Here is a 26,361-nt window from a genome sequence, read left to right on the forward strand (position 1 = left end):
TAAAGCAATATTGACAAAAGGTCTACAAAGATATGGTACGACTAATCTTATAATTATTGATGTCAACTGCCATACAAGGCTTGACTTTTAAGTAGCTTTACCCATTTACGCCAAGTGGACTCTCCCATCCTTCAAAATTGGATCAATTTATTTCCAAAATTAGGGATGTCTTGTATATTTATTTCTATGTTTAGAATATTTCTTACAGAAATTCATTTAAGCAAACAGCGCAGACCCAGATGAGACGCCGCATCATGCGGCGTCTCATCTGGGTATACGCTGTTTGCCAAGGCCTTTTTTCTAGACGCTAGGCATAAATGGGTTAAGCACATTACTGGTCAGCGAGTTTCTTGATAATACTCTCTTAATAATAAGGAATATCGCATGAAAAAATTACTGATACATCCTGGGCTCATCGTAAGCGAATGTAAACAATTGTTTAGATGCGCGTGTATATGTACGAAGGCCGTATATGGGGGTCATTAACATGAGGTAATTTTCGACTGTACAGGATTATTTTCCGGACATTTATATAATTAAAGTGAATGGATAAAGAGCGGTAAAAATAACGTAAAACATTAAATTGATGATGTTATTTGTCGTCTTCTTTGTGTGTAAATAGAGATATTATTCATGTTCAATATCAATACAAACAGTTCAAATAAGAATATCTTTGTTCAAGGGAGAAAGTTCAAACTGTTAATTTATATTGTTAAATGAAAAAAACAACACTTTTCTTTTAACGAATTGTTGCTGTTAACTTCAAGGAAACAAGCATCTGTAAATATATTGCGAAGCCAATTATGTTTAAGCGTTACAAAACACGTTCAATAAGAAAAACGTCCGGTTAACACTGCTGTCTGACAAATACTCGCTAACCAGTACAGATTTAAATATATTCTTTGTTTTAAGACTAAGTCTAAAAATGGCTGGTGAATACAGGTCCTGATATAAATCCTCAATGCCATTTCCGGTCAGAGTTCCTTAGCAACATAATCCCAGGAAACGACAACGGCCCCATATGCTTCGATTTCAAGCTTGGCTGGGTTCACCTTGTCATCAACACTGTAGGCGGTGCCCCTTGTCATCGCAATAACACCCTCTGGCGAAATTGTGTCATGTGACCCAATGAAGTCACGTGACACTTTGTTTGGTCCGAAATTAATAGCAACAAGATATCTGGAAAAAATAATTTGTACGTTTGATGTAATTGTTAACTAATTAAGCCAAGGCGTTGACAGTAAAGTCTTCTCCGGTTATGATGATAAAACATAAATGAATTTGTTCGTTAAACCATAACACATGTTTATTAAGATACGCGTCCATTATTGAAATATGAACACTCTAAAGGCATCATCAGGACAGTAATTCATGTAACAGTCTGTTTGTATTAAAACTTTTTTTAAATACATAGGCTATTAATATAAAATGCACTACTCGTTTCCACGAGTCAGTAAGTCTACGAAACGACATACTTTAAAACTTTAAAACAAGCAAATTTAACCTTTGCGCCACAATATTGATCAGATAAAAATGTATTTAGCTTCTGTGTATCAATACTCACCCCGGTTCGCCGTCGACTTCTCGCACGAACGAGAACACGTCATCGTCCACGAGCGCTCGTGAGTATTCTCCGGACTTGAACGAGACTTTCCGTCTCAGTGTGACAAGCTCTTTAATATAGTCCGAAGTCGGTCCACGCTAGAAACAAATTGTATGTCGCTTTTTAAGTTTGTAGGCCAACTCCACTATATTGATCTCTCCTTGTTTTGTTTTTATAAAAATCTGAAGAAATAACTGTCCTTAATTACAGTGTTCGTTTGATACCGTAAACAAGGAAAAAAAACTAATTTGTGGAGCGCGGTAGCGAATCTCATATAAAACAAACAATACGCCGCTGTGGACATATTTAAGTGTTGAAAACGTATTGAAATCCGACACAAACGCAACCATGTTGGATATAATTATCCTATTACATAGTGCTCGTATATTTGCAAAGTTTTCTGACAAACCTGTTGTTCAGCCCTCGACATGACAGAGGTCCAAATGTTTGTACAATTGTCGCAGAATCCATCCTGAGTTGAATTCGCGTTCCACGTCATGATTCCCCGAGAGGTGCCGTTCCGGGCAGCGGTCATTGCGCTGCCACTTCCGATATTCTGCGCACCTATTTCGTCCCCGTAATAAAGTACCGGCGTCCCTGGTAGCAGGAAGGATAACGTCATGAAAGCCTCCACGTAACTTGCGTTGAACGTAGTGAATATCCTGTCGTAATTGTCACCCCCCTGACTAGGAAACAATGTTAATATAATAAAAAATAGCCTCTTATCTTCAACAGCGATTCAATAAAAATGATTTACAAACCATTATTTATTGTACGTGTATATTGCGTTTACTGACACCTACATTAAACCCAAACAATTTCAAAATATGTGTGAACCCCTTAATGTATCAACTTTAAATGGTGATACTAAGCTTTTAGACTTACCATCCAAGTTGCCCATTTTCCGCTAGGAGTCTTTCCCATCCAATCAGAGACCAGTTTCGTGACGCATGCGCCATTGCAGCTTGTTGTTGTCAGAAACCCAGTATTGAGAGGCATCTGAACTCCTGAGCGGTCACAGAAGCTGTAGATACGAGAGATGTCCAATGCGCCATCAACATTGGTCAACAGTACCCTGTAACACAGAGACAGTAATAACTCGAAATGGCGCGGCAGAGGCCGACGCGTATCCCCACGCCGCATGTTTGACCCAGGGGCGCCCCAGGGTTGGTAATAGATCCGTGCAAGTTGAGATTGACCATATTGTCATAAGAGATGCTCAGTATAAATTTGGTATCTTCATTGGAATGACTTATGAGATGGCTGAACATGCTCTCTTATAGCCAATCTTCTTGCTTCTGTTTTGGAAAAGTTATGTTTTGAGGTTAAATGGTTGACTAAATAGGAGCGTCTCAAAAAATTTCTGCCGCAATCTTGTACACAACAATGAAAATGTTGAATTTCATGTCTGTCTTTGATGTGCCTGTTCAAAGTCCATCTTGCTTTAAATTGTTATTCACATTTTTCCCACTTGAACATTTTGACAGATTTTCAGTAATGAGTCTAAACGTGTAATTGAACAAATTGAAAGTTTCAGCCCATTTATAGATTCTTGAGGCTCTATTCCATGAGTTTCTCATGCTTTTTATGCTTGACTGCATTCTGTCTCTTCTCTCATATACAGGTGTCCCTTTGCGCCAATATTTTATAATCCCTTGTATAAACATTAGATGGATGAGCTTAACCATTTCACAGATGAGTTAACACAAACAATTGACTGCTAAATACATATTTGCGCCACTACTGTGTAACTCTACATGTGTTTTCAATACACAAGCTTTATTGTTGAAAAAATCCTTTGTCCGATGAAAATACTTGCACTTCTTCTGATTGGGTAGATAACCACATAATAGATTTCGAAATCTAAACGCGGACCCTAAGTTCAAGGTCAAGGTCACAGTTGTAAAAAATTTCATGCGCATGGAAAGGCCTTGTTCAGATACACATGCGTACCAAATATGAAAGCAATATCTGAAGGGGCACAGCAGGTATGAGCCTTTTTCGAATCGCAGTCGCAAATTTCGAAACCTGAATGCTGACATCAAGTTAAAGGTCAAGATCACAGGGGTCAAACATTTTATGCGCATGGAAAGGTGTTGTCCAGATACACATGCATACCAAATATGAAAGCAATATCTGAAGGGACACAGTAGTTATCAGCCTTTTTTAGAATCGCGGTCGCAGATTTCAAAATCTGAATACTGGCAAGAGTTCAAGGTCAAGGTCACAGGGGTAAAAAAAATATGCGCATGGAAAGGTTTTGTCCAGATGCACATGAATACCAAATATGAAAGCAATATCTGAAGGGACACAGTAGTTATGAGCTTTTTTCGAATCGCAGTTGCAGGAAGATCTCTGACCCCACCCCAGCCCCCATAACTTTTGACCCAGGGGTCAGATCAAAATTCCGAATAGTGCACCGTCGCACATATGCTCATAGCTAACATGTGTGTAAGTTTCAAGGTTCTCGTGCTAATAGTGTAGGATATAATAGTGGCCAGGACGGACGGACGGACAGACAGCGGAAATAACCACAATATCCCCACGCTTTTCAAAAATTGTGGGGATAATTATAACATTCATACTGGCATTATATAAACATATGAATAGAGTAAGTATATAAATTGTACATATTTATAGGCATCCTATTCATCATTAAGAGTTCGCACATCATGTTTGTGTCATTAGGATACATGCAGATGAACTTGTGCCTTGCGATGAAAGTTCGATTAAACACGAATTCGACGATTTGATTGCATATGCATGTATGCCAGATCTGTTATATTCTATGATGTGTCTTTTTTATAAACAAAACGACAATAGCCTTTAATATCTCCTCAAGTAAACTTTGTTCAAACAGGTAACTCCTTCAGGCGTATAACGACGTGATTCTAGTGAATTATGGTGCCAATGGTATCGGTCATAGTTATTGTATACATCGCTACAATGTAACATTTCACAACGCTCGAAACTCAGTCCACCTACTTCTCGGTTGCGGTCTTATTGTGGGCTCGCAGCATCATCCTCCATTCCTCCAGCAGTCCGTACACTTCCGGTTGACCGCTAGTATGAATCGGCTGGTAGTCGGTATAGGCATTCTGGAATAAGTAAAGTTTAAACTCAATGAACTTAGCTCGATCAAATCGAAACACTAAGGCTTATTGAAACGCTCTCGGGTCCGTTATCGGGACAGAACCAGTACACTTGGCATGTCTTAGGGGGCATATATCAAGAACACTCCCACAGTGGGGATCAAACCCATGGCCCGGTCGCTAGGAGGACACCATATCCACTGCGCCACAGGGACCTTAATCCTGGCATTCATTATGGCTTTGCAATTGGTACTTCATTCGGAGTTTTTGTATTTTGTACTTTGCCTTATGGATAATTATGTATTCAATCTGAATAACACGGAATCAAACGGTCATGGTTTTCTGTATCCTCTTTTTTATCACTGCCATCAACGATACTCATCAATAATTCCCGGAAGATCTAGACGCTACGAATGTTGTTTGGAAATATCGTTAACTGGTGTTATTGAAGAAGAAATATAATTATCTTTGAATAATTTGCCCGTTATTATATACCTATTGATAATCTTACCGTGTTATTTCATTTATTTTACCGCTAAGTATTTTTCATAGGCACACATGATTGCAAGCGGAACTACAGACGTAGCTTTTTAAGGTGATTTCAGTAGTGATTATATATATTGTATATTCACTAGTAATTATAGAATAAATAATTCCACTATGCACGTACCCCCGGTGATGTGATGCCTGGTTTGACGGTGTTGTTCCTAAGATCGAAGTCTTCAAAAATGAAGCCAGGGTCTCGAATGTTGAACCCGTCTATATCTCTGTCTAGCCAGAATGTCAGTATGTCCTTGTAAGTGACCAAAGAAATAAAGTTTAACAGGATCGTTACATTGTTCAATCCAAACTGATATAGGACACGTATTAGTACACTACAGAGAACAACATTCATAAACGTGTGGCCATATAATAAACAAATTATGTAAGTCCGCCCATTCTTGTTTCACAACTAGTTTGACGGGTGGGAAAAACATTTGCAAACCAGTGTCATCAAAACTGCACATGGTCAGTTCGCGGAAAATTGAACATTACTAATAGAAATCTGACTAATTAAATATTTGAAAGGCCGAAGCCACTTTCTGTAATTGAAAAGCTAAATATTATCTTCACAACTTGCCTCCAATTCTTCCCGCACCGCGGCACTGCGTAAGTTCAGATCAGGCGTATCCGATGCGAACTGGTGTAGGTAAAACTGTTGTCTGATAGAATCCTTCGTCCACGCTGGTATACCAAAATGGCTTTTCTGCAATTTAACAGCGCCCGAATTTAATTCATTTGTGCTAATATGAGTCGCGCACTGGTATAACCCGTGAAGTATGCCCATGCTAATCATGTACGACACTTTCCGCTAGGTGGAAAGTATCGTCCTAGATTATCTTGTGTGGGCTGCACAGGCCAATCTGAGAAGATAATTAACGCACATGCATTAAACCCGGTTTTCCCAGAGCGCGGCTCACATTTGTATAATATTAACAGTTACGATGTGGTCCTTGCTAATGTTCAAACCATGTTAACCCATGATGCCGATAACATAGGCGCGCATAATATTCGCGTGATGTCGAACTTGCTTAAGATATTGCTTGTTGCCTATGTATCTACAAGTATGCATGCTGCAAGTTTGTGTCTCAAACAGCGCGTAATAAGGAGGTTTAAGTGTAAATTTAATTCAATTATGCCAACGGCTGTAAGCATCATTACTATGCCACTACAGCTTTCTATCGTTGTAAGTGATATCATGGTTATTAGAAATTGCAAACCGAATTAAAACCTGAACAAAATCATTTCCAATTGTTACTGTACATACTTTATGTGGGAAGGTGGGGATTTATGTACATTCTCTAAACCAGACTTAAAGGGATCTTTTCACGCTTTGGTAAATTGACAAAATTGAAAAAAAGTTGTTTCAGATTCGTAAGTTTTCGTTTTAGTTATGATATTTGTGAGGAAACAGTAATACTGAACATTAACCATGCTCTAATATAGCCATTTTATGCATCTTTTGACGATTTTAAAACCTAAAAATTATAAAGCGTTGCAACGCGAAACGATTGAATAATTTGGAGAGTTCTGTTTTTGTCGTTAAATTTTGTGAAACTACGAAGATTGCTTATATGAGGTATAAAATACGTCAAGTATGTGTACTCGGCTGAATAGCTCAGTAGGCTAAAGCGTGTTTACTTCAGGACTCTGGCAGGACTCCAGGGGTCACTGGTTCGAAACCTGCTCCGGGCAATGTTCTTTTCCTTTTTTTAATTTTTTTCTTGATTTTTTACTGGAGCTTTTACGATCCAATGTTAACATTTATCAATATAAAGCATTTAATGAATAGGTTAAAAAAATGACAAAATCTGTGAAAAGGCCCCTTTAAAGGGCGTATATGCCTAACACACGAGACACAAAGGTTCAAAAGAGTAAATAATAATCCCACATTATTGTACAATTGAATAACCAAACGTCTGCATTATTTCAAAAAAGTGATACAAACTTCAGTTGCATATGAGGTAAAAGTCGACGGATGTGAAACTAATGAAACTACGACGAGCTTTAACGCACGCATCTTCAATCATCTTAAGAGGTTTAGATGTATACATGTATACAACATACCTGTGTTACCTGTCCTGAATACCACAGGATACTTAAGATAACATAAATTACTCTTCTATACATGGAGTACTTACTTTGTTTGAAATAGGGTCACTTGAATTTCGAGATACAAGCTAGCAGAACTACATCTACAAAGCTATCGATACTTTTCATTAAATATTGTGCACATACTTTCTCAATAATCGATTTATTGCAAATAATTAGCCTAAACATTACGTGTACATCTAAACTTATAATTAGTGTTTTATATTTAGCATACATATTGACCTTTAGTCTATATTTCAATAGGAATATAATTTCAATTTCCATTTAAATGATTACAGTGCGGATCATGATAACTCTTCAGATGCATGCTTTTGTTCATTCACACATCCTAACATATATCATAGTTACATGTATATCTACTTCTTGTTTCGTAATAAGCTGCTTACTCACAGTGGTGTTCATTTAACTGAAAGCATCAACAGGTTAAATCAAATTTAAATTTGGTTATAACACCAACCATTATACCAAAGCAATACCCTCACGAGCATTCATATAACATTCAAGTGGCTACACGTGTAAGACGTTACCTACCCAGTTATTAGGTGGGTCAGCGTCGCTTGCCTTGCCGGCCCATACGTAGTGTAAGACGTTACCTACCCAGTTATTAGGTGGGTCAGCGTCGCTTGCCTTGCCGGCCCATACGTAGTGTAAGACGTTACCTACCCAGTTATTAGGTGGGTCAGCGTCGCTTGCCTTGCCGGCCCATACGTAGTGTAAGACGTTACCTACCCAGTTATTAGGTGGGTCAGCGTCGCTTGCCTTGCCGGCCCATACGTAGTGTAAGACGTTACCTACCCAGTTATTAGGTGGGTCAGCGTCGCTTGCCTTGCCGGCCCATACGTAGTGTAAGACGTTACCTACCCAGTTATTAGGTGGGTCAGCGTCGCTTGCCTTGCCGGCCCATACGTAGTGTAAGACGTTACCTACCCAGTTATTAGGTGGGTCAGCGTCGCTTGCCTTGCCGGCCCATACGTAGTGTAAGACGTTACCTACCCAGTTATTAGGTGGGTCAGCGTCGCTTGCCTTGCCGGCCCATACGTAGTGTAAGACGTTACCTACCCAGTTATTAGGTGGGTCAGCGTCGCTTGCCTTGCCGGCCCATACGTAGTGTAAGACGTTACCTACCCAGTTATTAGGTGGGTCAGCGTCGCTTGCCTTGCCGGCCCATACGTAGTGTAAGACGTTACCTACCCAGTTATTAGGTGGGTCAGCGTCGCTTGCCTTGCCGGCCCATACGTAGTGTAAGACGTTACCTACCCAGTTATTAGGTGGGTCAGCGTCGCTTGCCTTGCCGGCCCATACGTAGTGTAAGACGTTACCTACCCAGTTATTAGGTGGGTCAGCGTCGCTTGCCTTGCCGACCCATACGTAGTGTAAGACGTTACCTACCCAGTTATTAGGTGGGTCAGCGTCGCTTGCCTTGCCGGCCCATACGTAGTGTAAGACGTTACCTACCCAGTTATTAGGTGGGTCAGCGTCGCTTGCCTTGCCGGCCCATACGTAGTGTAAGACGTTACCTACCCAGTTATTAGGTGGGTCAGCGTCGCTTGCCTTGCCGGCCCATACGTAGTGTAAGACGTTACCTACCCAGTTATTAGGTGGGTCAGCGTCGCTTGCCTTGCCGGCCCATACGTAGTGTAAGACGTTACCTACCCAGTTATTAGGTGGGTCAGCGTCGCTTGCCTTGCCGGCCCATACGTAGTGTAAGACGTTACCTACCCAGTTATTAGGTGGGTCAGCGTCGCTTGCCTTGCCGGCCCATACGTAGTGTAAGACGTTACCTACCCAGTTATTAGGTGGGTCAGCGTCGCTTGCCTTGCCGGCCCATACGTAGTGTAAGACGTTACCTACCCAGTTATTAGGTGGGTCAGCGTCGCTTGCCTTGCCGGCCCATACGTAGTGTAAGACGTTACCTACCCAGTTATTAGGTGGGTCAGCGTCGCTTGCCTTGCCGGCCCATACGTAGTGTAAGACGTTACCTACCCAGTTATTAGGTGGGTCAGCGTCGCTTGCCTTGCCGGCCCATACGTAGTGTAAGACGTTACCTACCCAGTTATTAGGTGGGTCAGCGTCGCTTGCCTTGCCGGCCCATACGTAGAAGTTCCTTCTCTCGCTGCCGTTATTTCGCGACTCACTGAACCACGCATGCGTCGTGCCCGTGACTCCCGGGATGAAGTCTAGTACCAGGTACATCCCCCTGTCGTGGACGGCGGCCACAAGAGAGTCAATGTCACCCAGAGTTCCGTAGACGCCGCCTACCGCCTTGTGGTCCGTGACGGCTAGGTCGTTTCCGGCGCGAAAATCGTCGAAGGTTGGGTTCGACTCAGTATCGGCTGTCGCGTAGATGGGGCTCAACGAGATCACACCGAAGCCTTGGTCCTTGATATAGTCCAGCTTGGATTCGATACCTGTAATATATTCATAGGCGAAACATTGGCATTCATGTCGTATACTTCGCGATTGGAATGTAATGAATATATACTGTGTTATTATAAAAATACGGTGGTTGTATTCATATTGTCATAAAACTATATAAACATTTAGCAGATATACTATGAAACCTGTATGTTTCTTTATCGCTTTCAACGATGGCTAAAACACGTTTGAAAAACCTTTAAATTGCCCGATCAACAGGTTAGTATTAAATAGCCTATGGCTTGGTCCCTTTTTAGTGTTTGACAATTGTTTTTGTCCACTACCGGTAAAACCGGAGGAGACTTATGGTTTGCGCTCAGAGTGTCTGTCACACTTTTCTGGATCCTGCCATAACTTTAAAATTTCTTCATATTTTTTCCATGAAACTTTAAACATGGACAGATGGCAACATGGAGATTATGAACGTCATTTCATTTTGTTCCTACGTCAAGAATTCGGATTGTTATGGCAACAAATAGAATAGAAATACTGCTGAAAACGGTGGATCCTGTGATAACTTTTAAAGTTCTAAATATTTTTCATGAAACTTGAAACATGGATAGATGGCAATATGGAGATTTCATTTTGTCCCTACGTCAAGAATTCGGGTTGCTATGGCAACAAATAGACTAGAAATATTGCTGAAAATGGTTTAGTTTCACCGGTAGGGACCATATTGCTTGACAATAGTCTTGTTTGTGCTTATTTTTTAATTTCAACTGTGACTTAATAAGACTAAAAATACATCTGTTTGTATGTTTCTTTAGGTACCTTTTAAGTCTCCGATACCATCACCATTGCTGTCTTTAAAGCTTGGCACATAGACTCGATATACTGCTTCCGCTTGCCACCATGACCTAGACGGCGCCTCGCGACACCTTGGATACGCTAGCACCAGGGCCGCTACGGTGATTATCAGAGCCACCCAGCCAATCAGAACGATCGCTACACAGATCATTCGCAGTCGCCTCCAAAATGGCTGTGAGGAGAAGTACAGCAGGTCTTCCTTGCCCATTCCTCGGTACGGTTTGCTCGGCCTGACCTTCTCAAACTCAAGAACGATGCCATTGGCCTCACTTTAGAGTGGAAAGGAAACAGTAAACTGATCTCCGCTGCATACATGCTGATAGCACATGTTGCCTTTCAACGGATGTACTATCAAATCAAATGTATACCTTACAAAAAACGCAACGAAAAGTACATTCACCGTTAAGTCTTGTTTGATGTAATGAATAACTCGTGCCGTCGAGATGATGAGTTAACATAGAGTAAGTATCGGTAATAGGAAGACAAATAACACAAAATACAGTCAGTACCGCATAAAATGTTTTATAATATAATTCATCATTTTATATTATTCGAAATAAAAATAATATATATATATATATTACCGCGTCATTTTGACTATAACGTCCTAATGATTCTCTGTGTAATGTCTTGCAAGAATACGAAGGTGTAATGTGCCTTATCTGGGGTAGCTTAATTTTGACCTGCATGTTCATAGCGTTAACGTTGGATTAATACCGTGGTTACTAAGCGATCAAAGATTGACGAAGAAAGCCTTACCCCATAGCGGACATCAAAATCGATCAAAATATAAAATACCGAATTAAATCGAAGAATAAATGTTTTTTATTATTCATTGTTTAGTTTTTATACATATATTTTTGGATCTTTGCAGTAAATCGATTCGTAAACAACGGTCGTACATTAAACTACATGTATATATTCCATTAGCACCAATTTGTTTCGGACCTAAACATTATTAAATATGTCTTACAAACGAAAACAATCTCAATGCAAAAATTAATTAAATTTATGAGAACTTACAACCTTCCTAACGGGATTATGTTCGTTTTGGTGAATAATGGCTTTACAACACGGATCCTTTAGATGCAAGTAATTAGTTGTTGTTTTGTGGTTTCTAGTCTTTGAACTAGTTCTTCTTGAATGCTCTGAGCTTTTATGAGTACATACGTACAGCTCATATTGACCCGGAGGGTCAATAGCTGGGAGTTGGATTATTGCAACTAGTCTTTGAACGATAATCCATCAAACGCAAAAAATTCGTCCAGTGCTTTGATTAACTGGTTAAGCTTGTATCCATACCTATAGGTGGCCTTTTCTTCGCTATTCGTGAATACCGAGTTGTCGTAAACTTGATGGTTTCTCTTGTGTGCATCTACTGATGTGCTGTTGTACCCTGGCTTGGTTCCCCTGTCTGCATCCACTGGTGTGCTGGACACAAGGTAAACACCCGATTTGCTCATGACAAGGGTTGCTCTTGGAAACAATAGATCACAAGACCTTTACTGTTTGAAAAACAAAAACACATATCGTGCAGTTGAGTGCAATTATTTTGACGTGCTGTCTTAAGCTAATACATATCATGGTTTTATATTTTTATAACATGAAATATTCAATTTTGCTTTATCAATTTGATTACGAATGCCCTGGCCATATAATATATGGAAGTATTAATGTCACTCAGATTTTATGATTAAATGAGTTCATAGTGAATTAATTAAAATTCGATTTGTTATACAATTATTGAAGATTGTTATTACCACTGTAAACAAAAAAAGCACGTTTGGTGTATAAATGAATATAGTACGCGCATATATAAAGCATTAATTACCAATAATATTACACTTCTCTGTTTAACCGAAAGCACTTATCACACATTTAACAAATGCCGTACTCATTCATGCTAAAGGTGACCTTGTTTAATAATGTACTTTACCAAATATAAGATACAGTGAACATTTAGAGATTCATATAATTATTTGAAACATTGTCATATACAGTAAATGTATATACAAAGTGAATAAACTGTTAAAAGTAAAATGTTTTCTTAACAGAAATTAATGTTAAATTACCTGTTTAAACATCGATCCTTCTCGATTAAAACTTGCAGTGTTTGTAAGGCGAATGTAAATTTATGTCTGTATAAACGCTATTTATCTTAAGTAAGGTAGGTTGACGGTGTGGCTAGGTTTTACTTTCAAACTGCGCATGCGTGAAGAGCATTGAGTCGCATCACTTAAACGTTCATACAATGTCACATAAAACGTAAAAGTACATATGTGGCTATTAGTATAGTTTTGTTCACGATTTAAACATTGAAAGTGGTCATGTCATCGTCTATTTATAGCTTCTGGATAAAATATATGCACCAACTATGTAAACGTTATCACACCGGTAATGCGGTTTGCACTTCGATAACATACATCAACAAAAGCCACGCTCGAGAGGCAAGTTCTTCTGCTTTTTTGCATTAATGTTCTATCCATTGGGTTTTTAGACACGGAACAGTGTTTGTCAGATTAATTGCACAGCACGTCGAATTTCAAAGAAAGAAATTCGCGAAAAACGGTAAATAACCTGTTTATAAAAAAAGTCCTTCAAAAACTATCATGAACTGGATTACAAGAACTCATTTAAAAAAATACTTAAAAATAAACAAGATATGTGTTTGTAAGAGACACTATGTCCCCTTTTGCGTCGCTTTGAAGCTATATATTTGACCTATGACCTTGAAGGATGACCTTGACCTTTCGTCACTCAAAATGTGCAGCTCCATGAGATACACATGCATGTCAAATATCAAGTTGCTATCTTCAGTATTGCAAAAGTTATTGCAAATGTTGAAGTTAGCGCAAACAAACACACAAACAAACCAACAGACAGGGCAAAAACAATATGTCCCCCACTATAGTGGTGAAGGAAATAATAAAGAACGTGTTAAGTATTCGAATTAAAGATCAACATGTCTACTAAATGTCACAATGTTTTAAATATGTATTTTACTTACTTATTTGAGGAAATTCAAATGTTTAAAGAGTCGAATACCACATGGGCACTCCTTTACAAGATCATCTCAATAACGATGGCACTTCTGTTCCAGATTACCTGACACTTTTTAACAGATATAACCCACTTTTTAGCGACCCAGAAATGCAGAATTCGCTTTAGAATACTGTTAAAGTAAGCAGGCCATATTTTTTTAAATTAGTATGTTCTCACGACAATTTGCTTTATTGTTCTCATCCCTTATGAATATGAGCATGTGGTTGATTTTCATGGCATTTTAAATAAAGACAGGAGATCTTGGGAATTAAAATCTGACCATTTTAGCGTTAAGTTTTATTTATTTATTCTTATATCGATTGCTACGTTGAAGCTCATAAACGTTTCTCCCGTTGTCTTCTTCCTTGGTACTACACCGGTACACTCGCCGGTCTCCATCATATCAGAGTGCCAAATAAGTTAAAAGTCTCCGTTATCCGACGTGTCCGTGATCGGGAAATAAATTGTCTTCAACACCATGCACATATATATTAAACATGCTCTATCTTCGTTCATATTTCATTGACAACTATAAAAAATCAGTATTTAAGCACAGTAATTACTCTAAATGGTGGAATAGCAAACCCCTTGGTAAGAATAGTAACACTATTAATAAACGCATTTCGAGTAGAAGATAACACTCGGACATCAGAGTGCCCAATTTGTTGGGAATAAACGTGCCTACAACATCATGCATAACACCTATTAAAACATACTCGATTTTTGTTCATATTTTATGTAGGTCTATCCAAATTTCAGTAGTTGAAGCACAGTAATCATTCTACATGCTGGAATAGCAAACACTGTATTGCATCATTTCTAAGTTGTGTATTTTTTTTGTTTTTTTAATGTGTACTTATCATCCAATTTATGCTGTTTATCGATGGAATTTTCCCATTTTTGACAAAAATCTACCATTCTTCATTGAAATTCTTTTGTGTGGCTTTTTTAACTGTTATCGAAGTACAATCCGTTAACGAAGTATTCGCAATAACAGCGTGGGTATTTATAGTTAAAATACGACATATATGAGGGCAATCATTTTAAGTTAGTTCGTTAATTGATTTAATTATGTTACACTGGTATAGTCAGTCAATGTTATGCGATAGTTTAAGAGGAATGGTCCGAGCCGTGCACGGTGAAACGAAAAAGCGTTCGCACAGGTCTGTGAACATGAAAATAGCTCAGAGACAAGAATTTTCACTATATGATCAAATCAATAAGACGATGAGTGTAAATTTAAAAATGTATTTATGTTTACATTTACTTGATCAATATTGCAATGAATAAACAATTGCTTGTATTGTTGACCTGAGCCCTTCTAGTCGTGCTAGTTAATTGTAGTACACACAGCCTTACGACAACACTTGACTAACTCCATTCTCGTCTAGACGTGACTATCCATGTAATACAAGATCGACAATTATTAAAGTAAGAAGCCATATATAAAGCATGGTTTCACAATTTGGGACATGAATGCATATTGCTCTAATACTGTATCTTAAAATTTTAGAATCAATAAAAACGTTATTTTACAGCTTGGGCTTAAACCTGATCATCGACTATGCAAACCTTTATTTCTCTTGTAAGTGATAACATATTATGTTTTGTCTTCAATCTATTCTTCTCAAATGCAGACGGAATATTTTGTTCAAACGTGGAATTACGCACACATAGTGTGCTTGCGAAGCCCTATAGTTTTAACAAAAGGTATAACATAACAAAAACAAGTCAGTGTAACAAAAATGAATTTCTCACAATCAGTGTGCAACTTTAATAATAAAATCTAATGTTTGTTGTCAACGTCAATAAATCAAGATAAGATTACTCTAAACTAGCATGATTTATTTTAATTTACTCGTATTTCTGTTATTCTTGTGTGAGTTCATTGGGTCAAAAAGCTTAAATTTGCTCGTATATACCGTTATAATGTTAACAATAAAATGATAATTCTAATAAATTCAATACATCAAAAGAGAGTCGAATGAACTCATATCAACATCATTGTTATTGTCAATCACAATAATGCATTTAATAAAAGCAATCAAGATGATAATTTCTATTTAAGGAACATTCTATTTTGTGATGAAATTTATATTGCCATTTTTACTTGTGATGTTGTCCTTCAAATGCCAGCGACAAGATATTTGGGTTTTTGTGCTAACGAATCACGTATATATGAATTATTTTCGCTGTACTATATTACACTAATTCATGTTCTTTGAAACCAACTTTAGACTGGGAAACGCTAGGTTATTACATTTGTTCAGTGTCAATAAAAGATGAAAGTGAAATCAAATTTTGGCCAAAGGAATACCGGTCCGGCAGATTCACTTATCTAAAAGGGATGACACGCAAAACAACACGGGAGATAAATATGGGCTCTTTGTAAAATGTAGAATTGAAACGGTTCTCGCCCCAGCTTTAAAAGTATGGTCACATATTGGCATGTGAAGTCCGCCCAAGCTTAATTGGGACGGCATTGTCCGCTTTATGTTTATTTTCTTTTTCAGTCTCTTTAAACGCCAATCATGTCTAAGTGGAAAGTGTCGTTCCTGATTAGCATTGTTTCCTAAAAATCGGATCAAATGCTTGCCTCTAATATTTGCTGATAAACATGAGTGCAATTCCACACTTACTCCATATAAACTCTGTTCAACTCGAGAATAAAATATAGAAGCTCTTTAAAAAACGCAACCGGAATGATTACGTGCAAAAAATTAAGACGATTTAATAAACAAGCCATCAAGCATGCATGTGTGTGAAATATGTTACCTGATAAATAAATCTATGTAATGACTAAGTTCGTATAAAATTATCTCATATCTTTATGATACATTGGCAGCGAAGAAATACCTATTATTTTGTTACCCCAAAGTCTTGTATGTTAGTTCTTACAAATATTACTATTTTGCCAACTTCATTTGAAAAACATGTTTAACGATAAAAATGCGCATATAATTTGGCACCTGATTACAACTATACGGTGAAAGATACTTGCTGTCAATGGCAATGTTGCTGTTTGGCATATATACAAGGCTTTCAACGTTCACAGGTTAAAGTAAGACACCCAATCAACAACGTTTGACTACAATTCAGTCTCAATTTGAGACATTTAACATGTTAACAAAACCTAATGTCCTCATTTTGGATTAGTTATTTGTCAAAAGGTCATGCTGTAGCAAGATGGATCGGCTCTAATGCCCTGATTAACACGAGGTCCGGCGACAAATGTGTTCTCTCTACACGAATTATGTGTTTGATTTCACCAGTTGCACAGTTATAATTGGACATATCCTGAATCACTACGATACCGTCGTTACTACACCTGTACGCTTAGTTGGTAGACATATCAATATTAGACTATTGAGCTTACTCGTAAATGAAAAAAGCTTATGCCATTCTTTATTAATGCTGAACTCCATATATTAAAAAAGCTTATGCCATTCTTTATTAATGCTGAACTCCATATATGAAAAAGCTTTTGTCATTCTTTAATAATGCTGATTCAAGAAAATAGCATATATACATACCAATTGACATAAGCAGCACATACATCGCTCACTGATTAGGCAAATTTTAACAGACAGTGAACACTGGACAGTTTAACAAACATTTGTACTAAGACAGACACAAATTACGGAATCCGGATAGCCATCTATAATCTCGCACTTCTTTCATCAAGTGCGACACTAGACACACGAAGCGATACTTGATCTTTTCTTGACAGTCGCCTTGACGCACGATATTTTTCGCGACAGTCGCAGCGACACAAGATATATTTAACATGATATATCGCCCTTGTGTAGGTAGCCCAAACGGCGATATATCGTGTTAAATATATCGTGCGTCGCCGCGACTGTCGCGCAAACTATCGTACGTCGCCGCGACTGTCGCGAAAAATATCGTGCGTCGAGGCGACTGTCGCGCAAAATATCGTGCGTCGCCGCGACTGTCGCAAAAAATATCGTGTATCGCTTCGTGTGTCGTGTCTCGCGTTCAATGGCGACACTAGACAAACGAAGCGATACACGATATTTTGCGCGACAGTCGCGGCGATGCACGATATTTTATTATTCAAATATCGCCCATATTATCCGAAGCAATTATGTCTTGGAAAGAAAATATTTAGTTCCTAAAGTGGTATTTAGATGTTCCGTTTATTGACTCAATATAGATTTCTCAAGTTTAAACTAACTATTTCTAATTCACTTGTGTTAAAATTATCACTTTTGTTTCCAAAATTTTTCAATAATGTTTATTTTAAAGCTTTATACGTATGATTTTTACCTTGCGCCTTTAAAATGTTTTTCACCCCATCTGTTTAATGTTCTATTTAAAGTGTCAATATGTACCTGTAGTTAATGCGTTTTAAATTATTTGCATGTTTGAGACGATTTGTTGCAATACGTGTGATATATATAGAGAAACAAAATCAGCATTGAGTAAAGCATATGAATGTCCAGACCACACAGCTTCTACAATGACTCTGTACTGTTATTCCAACTCTTCCGGTTTAATTTTGGGGAAAAAAGTCATATAACAAATATTTGCTTCACATATGTTATTGAGAAAGCATGTTTGCCTATTTATATGTGAACATTGCTGACTCTGTTCTTTGGTACAAAGGGAAAAAACGTAGTTGAAGCGAAAACAATCACTTCTAAATGTTAATGTATCTCTTCTGCAAACGCTATTTACAATATAAAGAAGTGAAACTCCAGCTGCTGGAGCAGTATTGAATTTTCATTAAAACAATTAGTTGGTCCTTTATTTAAGGCAAGTGACCGATTGCCCAAACAGTGAAAAACAGCACAATAAAGCACAATACAAACCAACATAAACAAAAAATATGAATAAAGCTGGGGTCACCGCCTTGGAACGGTCAATGCAAAGCATTGGGGGTTTAAACCTGGTTATAGAGCGCTCAACCTCACACTTGGCCCAGCAATATTCATAATACATTTAAGTGTAAATAAAATTTAACGTCATAGCATTGTAACTCAAATTAAACAATAATAAAAGGGAATTAAAACGCATTCAATTTAATTACTATTTAATTACTCAATTGCATTGAAACCATTTTTATCTCAGCTTCCATAAAAAGTGTTCACAAAACATTCAACATGCACTCTGTGCATTTTACAACCGTGTTTTCCATATCGGAACTCATTTTTTGCATTTATATAAAGCTTCCCCGAAAATCTATTACAAGTTCGAAACTTTCTCGTGGCAAAAATTGTAATAAAGAAAGTGCTATATCAAACTGAAAAAAAAGCTTTGAAAACTTCTGTATTTATGTTTTCCATTAATGTGCATACATATTCATCACGTATTGCCAAGGAGTGTCCTTAATTGCTTAATGTTTACAATATTGAAATAATACAACTATGTTATAAACGTTACATAAGCATCGCAACATGATTGTATTCTTGAAATGTGTTAAGAGTTCATGTATTACGAGACAAAACAAGTAAAGAGTGACAAATGGACCTGTGTTGTTGACCACGTCGCAAATCCACGAAAAATTGACAATCATAAACCATTGGATGAGACAGTGACTTGGGCAAGAATGAAGTTCAAACCAAAGAAATCGAGGAGCTTGGTAATCAAGAAGGGAAAGGTTACTCAAAGGTTCAGCCTCCAGGTACAGAGCGAAGACATACCATCCATAGTAGACAATCCTATCAAATGCCTAGGAAAATGGTACGATGCCAGCCTTAACGACACAAGCAGCACAATCCGCACCAAGAACCAACTCCAAGAAGGTCTGAAGCAGATAGACCAGACATCATTCCTGGGAAATTCAAGGCATGGTTATACCAACATGGATTGTTACCAAGACTCATGTGGCCTCTAATGCTGTATGAGATAGCAGTTTCTACTGTGGAAGGCTTTGAAAGAACCATCAACAGATACCTCCGTAGATGGCTAGGGGTCCCACCAAGTTTCACCAGCATCGGACTGTATGGAAGGACCAACCAGCTCCAACTCCCAATATCATCAGTTGTTGAGGAGTACAAAGTTGCTAAGGCCAGGATGGTGGAGACACTGAAAGAATCTTCTGATGACCTGATCAGGATGGCAGGAATAGAGACTAGAACCGGAAGGAAGTGGTCGGCAAGCTAGGCGGTGTCCCAAGCTGAAAGTATACTGAGACACAAAGACATCGTCGGAACTACTACGGAGGGCAGACAAGGGCTTGGTATGATAAAACCACAGCGATGGAGTACGGCAGATAAAAGGGAAAGGAGTCAGATGGTGCAGAAGGAAATCAGAGCGAACCGAAGAGGAGAGCAGAAGAGCCCGTTCAGTTGAAATGGGTGGACAATGTGCCTAGAACAAATGGACAACAACAGAGAGGAAGTTGACTTGGGCAGACATCTGGCAGTATGAGCCGCTAAGACTCAAATTCCTGTTAAGGTCAGTTTACGACCTGCTGCCATCCCCAACCAACCTCAACAGATGGGGTCTAGTGGAAGACCCAAGTTGCAGTCTTTGTAACAAGCCAGGCACCATGGAACACATCCTGTCATCATGTAAGACTTCGCTGACACAGGGCCGCTACAGATGGAGACATGATGCTGTCCTTAGGGAGCTAGCAGATGTACTTGAGCGCGAGAAAAGGAAGAAAAGAACAGCAAAGAAAACAGCATCTACAAAGATCAACTTTGTCAAGGCAGGGGAAACAACCACAAAGCAAGCTCCTAGAAACACGTCGATCTGAGATGAATCAGACCAATGGGAGATGAAAGTCGACTTAGGGAAGAAGCTGGTCTTTCCCGAGATCGTCCAAACTACACTGAGGCCTGACATAGTGATATGGTCCACCAAACACAAGAATCTGGTGACCATTGAACTCACCGTCCCATGGGAATCAAGGTGCGACATGGCATATGAGCGGAAGAAAGCCAAATACACTGATCTCTTAGACCAGTGCAGTTCCCGCGGTTGGAAAACATGGCTGTTCCCGATCGAAATTGGGTCCAGAGGCTTTCCCGCACAATCACTGTGGAGGATGCTAAGTTGCCCTAGGAATCAGGGGAGGAGAGAGAAAGAGAGCTGTTGGGAGACTAGGTCAAGCAGCAGAGAGAGCGTCCAGTTGGCTATGGATTAAGAGGGAGGAGAAGAGCTGGCAGCTAACCACTGACCCGTAGTGCCTGATCAGCACTGCGGTTCCACCGCCCGGAGAGTGTCCTGGGATTAAAGGATTAAACACTTGTTGATGGGCGGCTCCCAGCTGATGAGTCAGTGGTTTCGTGGCAGCACAGACTGTTTTCAACACATTACCTATCTGGGGAACCAGTGACTTCTAGGAAAGACTAGATGGCAACCGAGAATAGATTGGTGACACTGGAAAGACAGATGACAACCAGGAACAGACTGGCCAGGTGCAGGATGGGGGTAGCATCCCAGAATGCAGTCTTCGTAAGAGGACAACCATTATTCAGCTACATACTCCATTACAGAAGAATACCCCCAAAGTCTTCCGAGAGGGGGGGAGGATGAAAGACTTAAACGGACGGATTCAACGGTAACGACACGACTAGTTCAATCGACTTTGACTGGAAAGAAGGCAGAAACGAAGTGTAGGTGTGGACAAGTCTGCAAGAATCTCAGGGGCTTGCGCATACATCAAGCGAGAACTATGTGTGGGCAGACAGCACGACAGCAGCAGCACACAGATGTAATGTCTGGTGAGACGGTGGAGGATCCTAGTCAGGAACAAACCCACAGTACTGGGGACCTCTTAGCGGCTGACATGCTGGATACAAACACATTGCGATCGGGAACGGATGCTCAAGATGTCTTCGATGATGAAGACCCACTACTGGCGTTACTGAGAAACACATAGTGACCCAGAGGCAAACACCGACTTACCACACTCCACAACAGCTAACAAGGGTGATGAATCTCCGAGGAAGCCAAGAATATCCTGGCCGAAAACGTCAGACAAGAAAGCATGGAAAGACCTGGACGATGACCTTCATGTAATACTGGAGACAGTACTCCAAGGAGCAGTTGAGAGAAAGCTGGTTGCTTTAACCAACCCTGTCTACACAGTTGGGAAAGAAAGATTCGGTCTGACTATCCAGAAAACCACCAAGAAACCTGTACAGATGAATAGAAGGCAGCGACAGATAAAGGGCATCAGGAGTGAACTGAAGGTTTTGCGAAGGAGATATAGGCATGCCAGGGAAGAAGAAAAGCCAGGGCTGAAGCAGTTAAGAGACAGCCAGAGGGAACAACTTTTAAACCTATGCAAGGCAGAACAACTTCGTGAGAAAAGAAGGAAAAAGGCCAAACGTCGTGCTGAGTTCATTGCAAATCCATTCAAGTTCTCTAATAACCTGCTAGACAAAGAGAAATCGGGCAAGCTAGAGAGCAGCATGGAAGAAATTACACAGTTCCTAACTGAAACGCACTCTGATGATATCCGAGACGTACCGTTAGGCAACTGCCAGAGAATAGAACCAGTACCAGAACCCACAACACCTCTAGACACCAAGGAAACTACATTGAAAGAGGTTTCAGAAGTAGTTCAAAAGGCAAGAGCAGGGTCGGCCCCAGGACCAAATGGTATCCTTTACAAGGTGTATAAGATGTGCCCTAAACTTCTTCGACGCTTATGGAATCTTCTGAAAGTGGTTTGGAGGAAAGGTAAAGTTCCAGATTGTTGGCAACAGGCAGAAGGAATATTACACCAAAGGAAAAGGATTCATAGACCGTCACCCAATTCAGAACCATTTCCTTACTGAACGTTGAGGAGAGAATCTTCTTTGCTGTGCTGGCCAAGAGAATGACGAAGTATCTGACATCAAACCAATACATTGATACCTCAGTGCAAAAGGGAGGCGTCCCAGGGTTCTCTGGATGTGTGGAACATCCCTCAGTCAGATCATCAGGGAAGCAAAGGTTAACCAAAAAGACCTCACTGTTGTCTGGCTTGACCTTGCCAATGCGTATGGCTCCATACCACACAAGCTAATTGAGACCGCACTGAAAGCACTACCACATCCCAGACCACGTGCAACAGATTATCAATGAATACTTCAGTAACATACAACTACGGTTTGCTGTAGGAGAACAGTCAACACCTTGGATAAGGCTCGAGAAAGGAATAGTAACAGACTGCACTATTTCAGTCGTGTTATTCGTGATGGGAATGAAACTTGATTATCAATGCCGCAAAGAGGAAAACCAGAAGACCAAAGACAGCCTCGGGGATATACCTCCCATCCAATAGAGGTTTTATGGATGACCTCACCGTAACTACAACGACACACGTGCAAGCTCGTTGGGTTCTTAGAGCATTGGATGAGACAGTGACTTTGGCAAGAATGAAGTTCAAACCAAAGAAATCGAGGAGCTTGGTAATCAAGAAGGGAAAGGTTACTCAAAGGTTCACCCTCCAGGTACAGAGCGAAGACAGACCATCCATAGTAGACAATCCTATCAAATGCCTAGGAAAATGGTACGATGCCAGCCTGTACGACACAAGCAGCACAAACCGCACCAAGAACCAACTCCAAGAAGGTCTGAAGCAGATAGACCAGACATCACTTCCTGGGAAATTCAAGGTATGGTTATACCAACATGGATTGTTACCAAGACTCATGTGGCCTCTAATGCTGTATGAGATAGCAGTTTCTACTGTGGAAGGCTTTGAAAGAACCATCAACAGATACCTCCGTAGATGGCTAGGGGTCCCACCAAGTTTCACCAGCATCGGACTGTATGGGAGGACCAACCAGCTCCAACTCCCAATATCATCAGTTGTTGAGGAGTACAAAGTTGCTAAGGCCAGGATGGTGGTGACACTGAAAGAATCTTCTGATGACCTGATCAGGATGGCAGGCATAGAGACTAGAACCGGAAGGAAGTTGTCGGCAAGCCAGGCGGTGTCCCAAGCTGAAAGTATACTGAGACACAAAGACATCGTCGGAACTACTACGGAGGACAGACAAGGGCTTGGTATGATAAAACCACAGCGATGGAGTACGGCAGATAAAAGGGAGAGGAGTCAGATGGTGCAGAAGGAATCAGGGCGAGCGAAGAGGAGAGGAGGCAGAAGAGCCCGTTCAGTTGAAATGGGTGGACTATGTGCCTGGAACAAATGGACAACAACAGAGAGGAAGTTGACTTGGGCAGACATCTGGCAGTATGAGCCGCTAAGACACAAATTCCTGTTAAGGTCAGTTTACGACCTGCCTGCCATCCCCAACCAACCTCCACAGATGCAGGCCAGTGGAAGACCCAAAGTTGCAGGTCTTTTGTAACAAGCAGGCAACATGGAACACACCCTGTCATCAATGTCAAGACTTCGCTGACACAGGGCCGCTACAGATGGAGACATGATGCTGTCCTTAGGGAGCTAGCAGATGTACTTGAGCGCGAGAGAAGAAGAAAAGAACAGAAAGAAAAAAGCATCTACAAAGATCAACTTGTCAAGGCAGGGGAACACAACCACAAAGCAAGCTCCTAGAAACACGTCGATCTTAGATGAATCAGACCAATGGGAGATGAAAGTCGACTTAGGGAAGAAGCTGGTCTTTCCGAGATCGTCCAAACTACAACTGAGGCCTGACATAGTGATATGGTCCACCAAACACCAAGAAGCTGGTGACCATTGAACTCACCGTCACATGGGAATCAATGTGCGACATGGCATATGAGCGGAAGAAAGCCAATACACGATCTCTTAGACCAGTGCAGTTCCGCGGTTGGAAAACATGGCTGTTCCCGATCGAAATTGGCGCCAGAGGCTTTCCCGCACAATCACTGTGGAGGATGCTAAGTGCCCTAGGAATCAGGGAGGAGAGAGAAAGAGAGAGCTGTTGGGAGACTAGGTCAAGCAGCAGAGAGAGTGTCCAGTTTGCTATGATTAAGAGGGAGGAGAAGAGCTGGCAGCTAACCACTGACCCGTACTGATCAGCACTGCGGTTCCACCGCCCGGAGAGTGTCCTGGGATTAAAGGATGAAACACTTGTTGATGGGCGGCTCCCAGCTGATGAGTCAGTGGTTTCGTGCAGCACAGACTGTTCAACACATGTAAATCAATCTGAAGTGAGCTCATCTATCATTACCTCAAATTTGTTAATTATGAAATATCTCACGTAGACTTGCGTACATTTAAAAGATTCTGTATTTGCACAGGGAGATTAAGGAACGATATATCTCCTATAAAACTTAGAAGATTGATATATAAAAATGTCTGACAAAAAAAACTGATTGTTTTCAAGCCAAAAAGACAACCAGATTTACTCCAGATCAGATCCCTGCCAAACAGAAAAAAAATTATCATATACCCTAGTTTACGTTAAGTGTTGTGTCGTTTATTTTCCTGTGTTGTATACTAGGCAAATGGTAACCGGTCATATTTACCTGACGAGTATGACGAAACTTTCTCTGATGATAAATTTCCTGGAAGTTCGTTATTTATGTATAAATTTATTAATTGGCTACAACAATATGAAACCCGTGATTAACAGGAAATTTGGCGTTCAATGAGGCACTTAAAATAGTGCGTTTTGTAATGTAAGTTAACAATCAGCACATTATAATTCATTTTTAATTATCAAGTAAGCAATCTCGTTACGACCATATTTTACAGACCATTAAGCATTTCGCGCGACTTATTGCCAACATGTCCACAACACAAATACAAACAGAAACGAATCAATAAAACTCGGACCATTGTAACGGACCAAAAAACCTTGAATCGAAAAGGTTTTATGTTCCAGTGATAATGTGATATTCTTTCATTAGTTATAACACCACACGCCTGTGTAATTGTAATTATGGACTACCGAACAACAATGTATTTTAAGTTGCAGCTACACCCTGTACTAATATCTTTTATCTTTTAAATGACGTATTAATATATGACAGACACCAGTACTTTCTATTTATTCGTATAATTACTACGTCCATTACGCCTTCATTTTGTTTCAAATCCTGTCAGGAAGTCAATTTCATGGTATGTCTGCGTTGATAAATTAAAGGTCATATATATTTCAGAAGAATAATTTGGTTCAGAACATATATGTAGGGTATATTTTTAACTATTCCACCAGATAAAACATTATTTCGTTTTGCAAATAGGCAAAGTAAAATCGTCGAAACCGTTTGCATACGCATATTTTAGATCATTTAAATTTACGGCGTTAACTGTCATGTTCACCTTAGTTTACTTAATAATTGCATGTTATTCTTATTCTTTCGGTCAGTAAAAAGGTTCTATGCTTAATGACTCAAAATAGTTGCTTTCTCAAAAGTTTCTTAGTGTACCACCATAAAGACTTTTTTTAAATTTTCAAACTTCGAGCGCCGGATACTGTAGAAATGAACTTCCACTCTTGTTGTATGGCGTAATACATACTTTTGTCCCATGTACATGTATAAACGTTTACAATATCAGTAATTGCATTAGTATTAATATTTAGTTTTAACTGCTCCAAACGACATGTAAAACTAAAACAGAACAACTATGCGACTATGCACCATAGAAAACTATAAGATTGTATATGAGATACATATGTCCATTCTGACGTTTCAGAAAAGACAATATGACAGTGCGTTAAGTTCACATATTGTATAATATCTGCCCATAACCAAATGAATGCAATCCTGTTGAGGGTAGGTAGGTAGGTATGTAGGTAGGTAGGGTAGGTAGGTAGGTAGGTAGGTAGGTAGGTAGGTAGGTAGGTAGGTAGGTAGGTAGGTAGGTAGGTTGGTAGGTAGGTAGGT

General features: G+C 39.7%; 3 protein-coding genes across 6 annotated transcripts in view; all 3 read right to left on the minus strand.

The window, feature by feature from the left end:
• LOC127860371 (uncharacterized) overlaps positions 1-26,361 on the minus strand; it is an 83,872-nt gene that overhangs the window by 25,717 nt on the left and 31,794 nt on the right. The gene's annotated exons all lie outside the window — the stretch shown is intronic.
• Positions 306-26,361, minus strand: part of LOC127860369 (neutral and basic amino acid transport protein rBAT-like) — a 72,353-nt gene continuing 46,297 nt past the window's right edge. The window contains exon 12 of the mRNA XM_052398398.1: positions 306-942. The gene's annotated coding sequence lies outside the window, so the exon portion shown is untranslated. The remainder of the gene's footprint in view (positions 943-26,361) is intronic.
• Positions 975-12,764, minus strand: LOC127860054 (alpha-glucosidase-like). The gene is made up of 11 exons (XM_052397804.1): positions 12,642-12,764; positions 11,872-12,043; positions 10,534-10,838; positions 9,331-9,755; positions 5,816-5,941; positions 5,366-5,488; positions 4,589-4,701; positions 2,489-2,678; positions 2,013-2,285; positions 1,565-1,701; positions 975-1,179 (listed from the first exon to the last, which is right to left on the minus strand). Exons 2-11 carry the CDS (start codon positions 12,030-12,032, stop codon positions 975-977), a joined length of 2,058 nt encoding a protein of 685 aa, XP_052253764.1. The 5' UTR covers positions 12,033-12,043; positions 12,642-12,764.

Source organism: Dreissena polymorpha, chromosome 15, assembly GCF_020536995.1.
Source record: "Dreissena polymorpha isolate Duluth1 chromosome 15, UMN_Dpol_1.0, whole genome shotgun sequence".
NCBI lineage: Eukaryota > Metazoa > Mollusca > Bivalvia > Myida > Dreissenidae > Dreissena > Dreissena polymorpha.

What these genes read in the sequence shown, in the direction of transcription:
- LOC127860054 (XM_052397804.1), bottom strand. Translation starts at nt 12,032, where the DNA reads ATGAGCAAATCGGGTGTTTACCTTGTGTCCAGCACACCAGTGGATGCA. An exon ending in GAAGAAAAGGCCACCTATAG is followed by an intron (nt 10,839 to 11,871) that starts GTATGGATACAA and finishes TCCACTCTAAAG; the next exon opens with TGAGGCCAATGGCATCGTTC. An exon ending in GAAAATGGGCAACTTGGATG is followed by an intron (nt 2,286 to 2,488) that starts GTAAGTCTAAAA and finishes TTTCCTAGTCAG; the next exon opens with GGGGGTGACAATTACGACAG.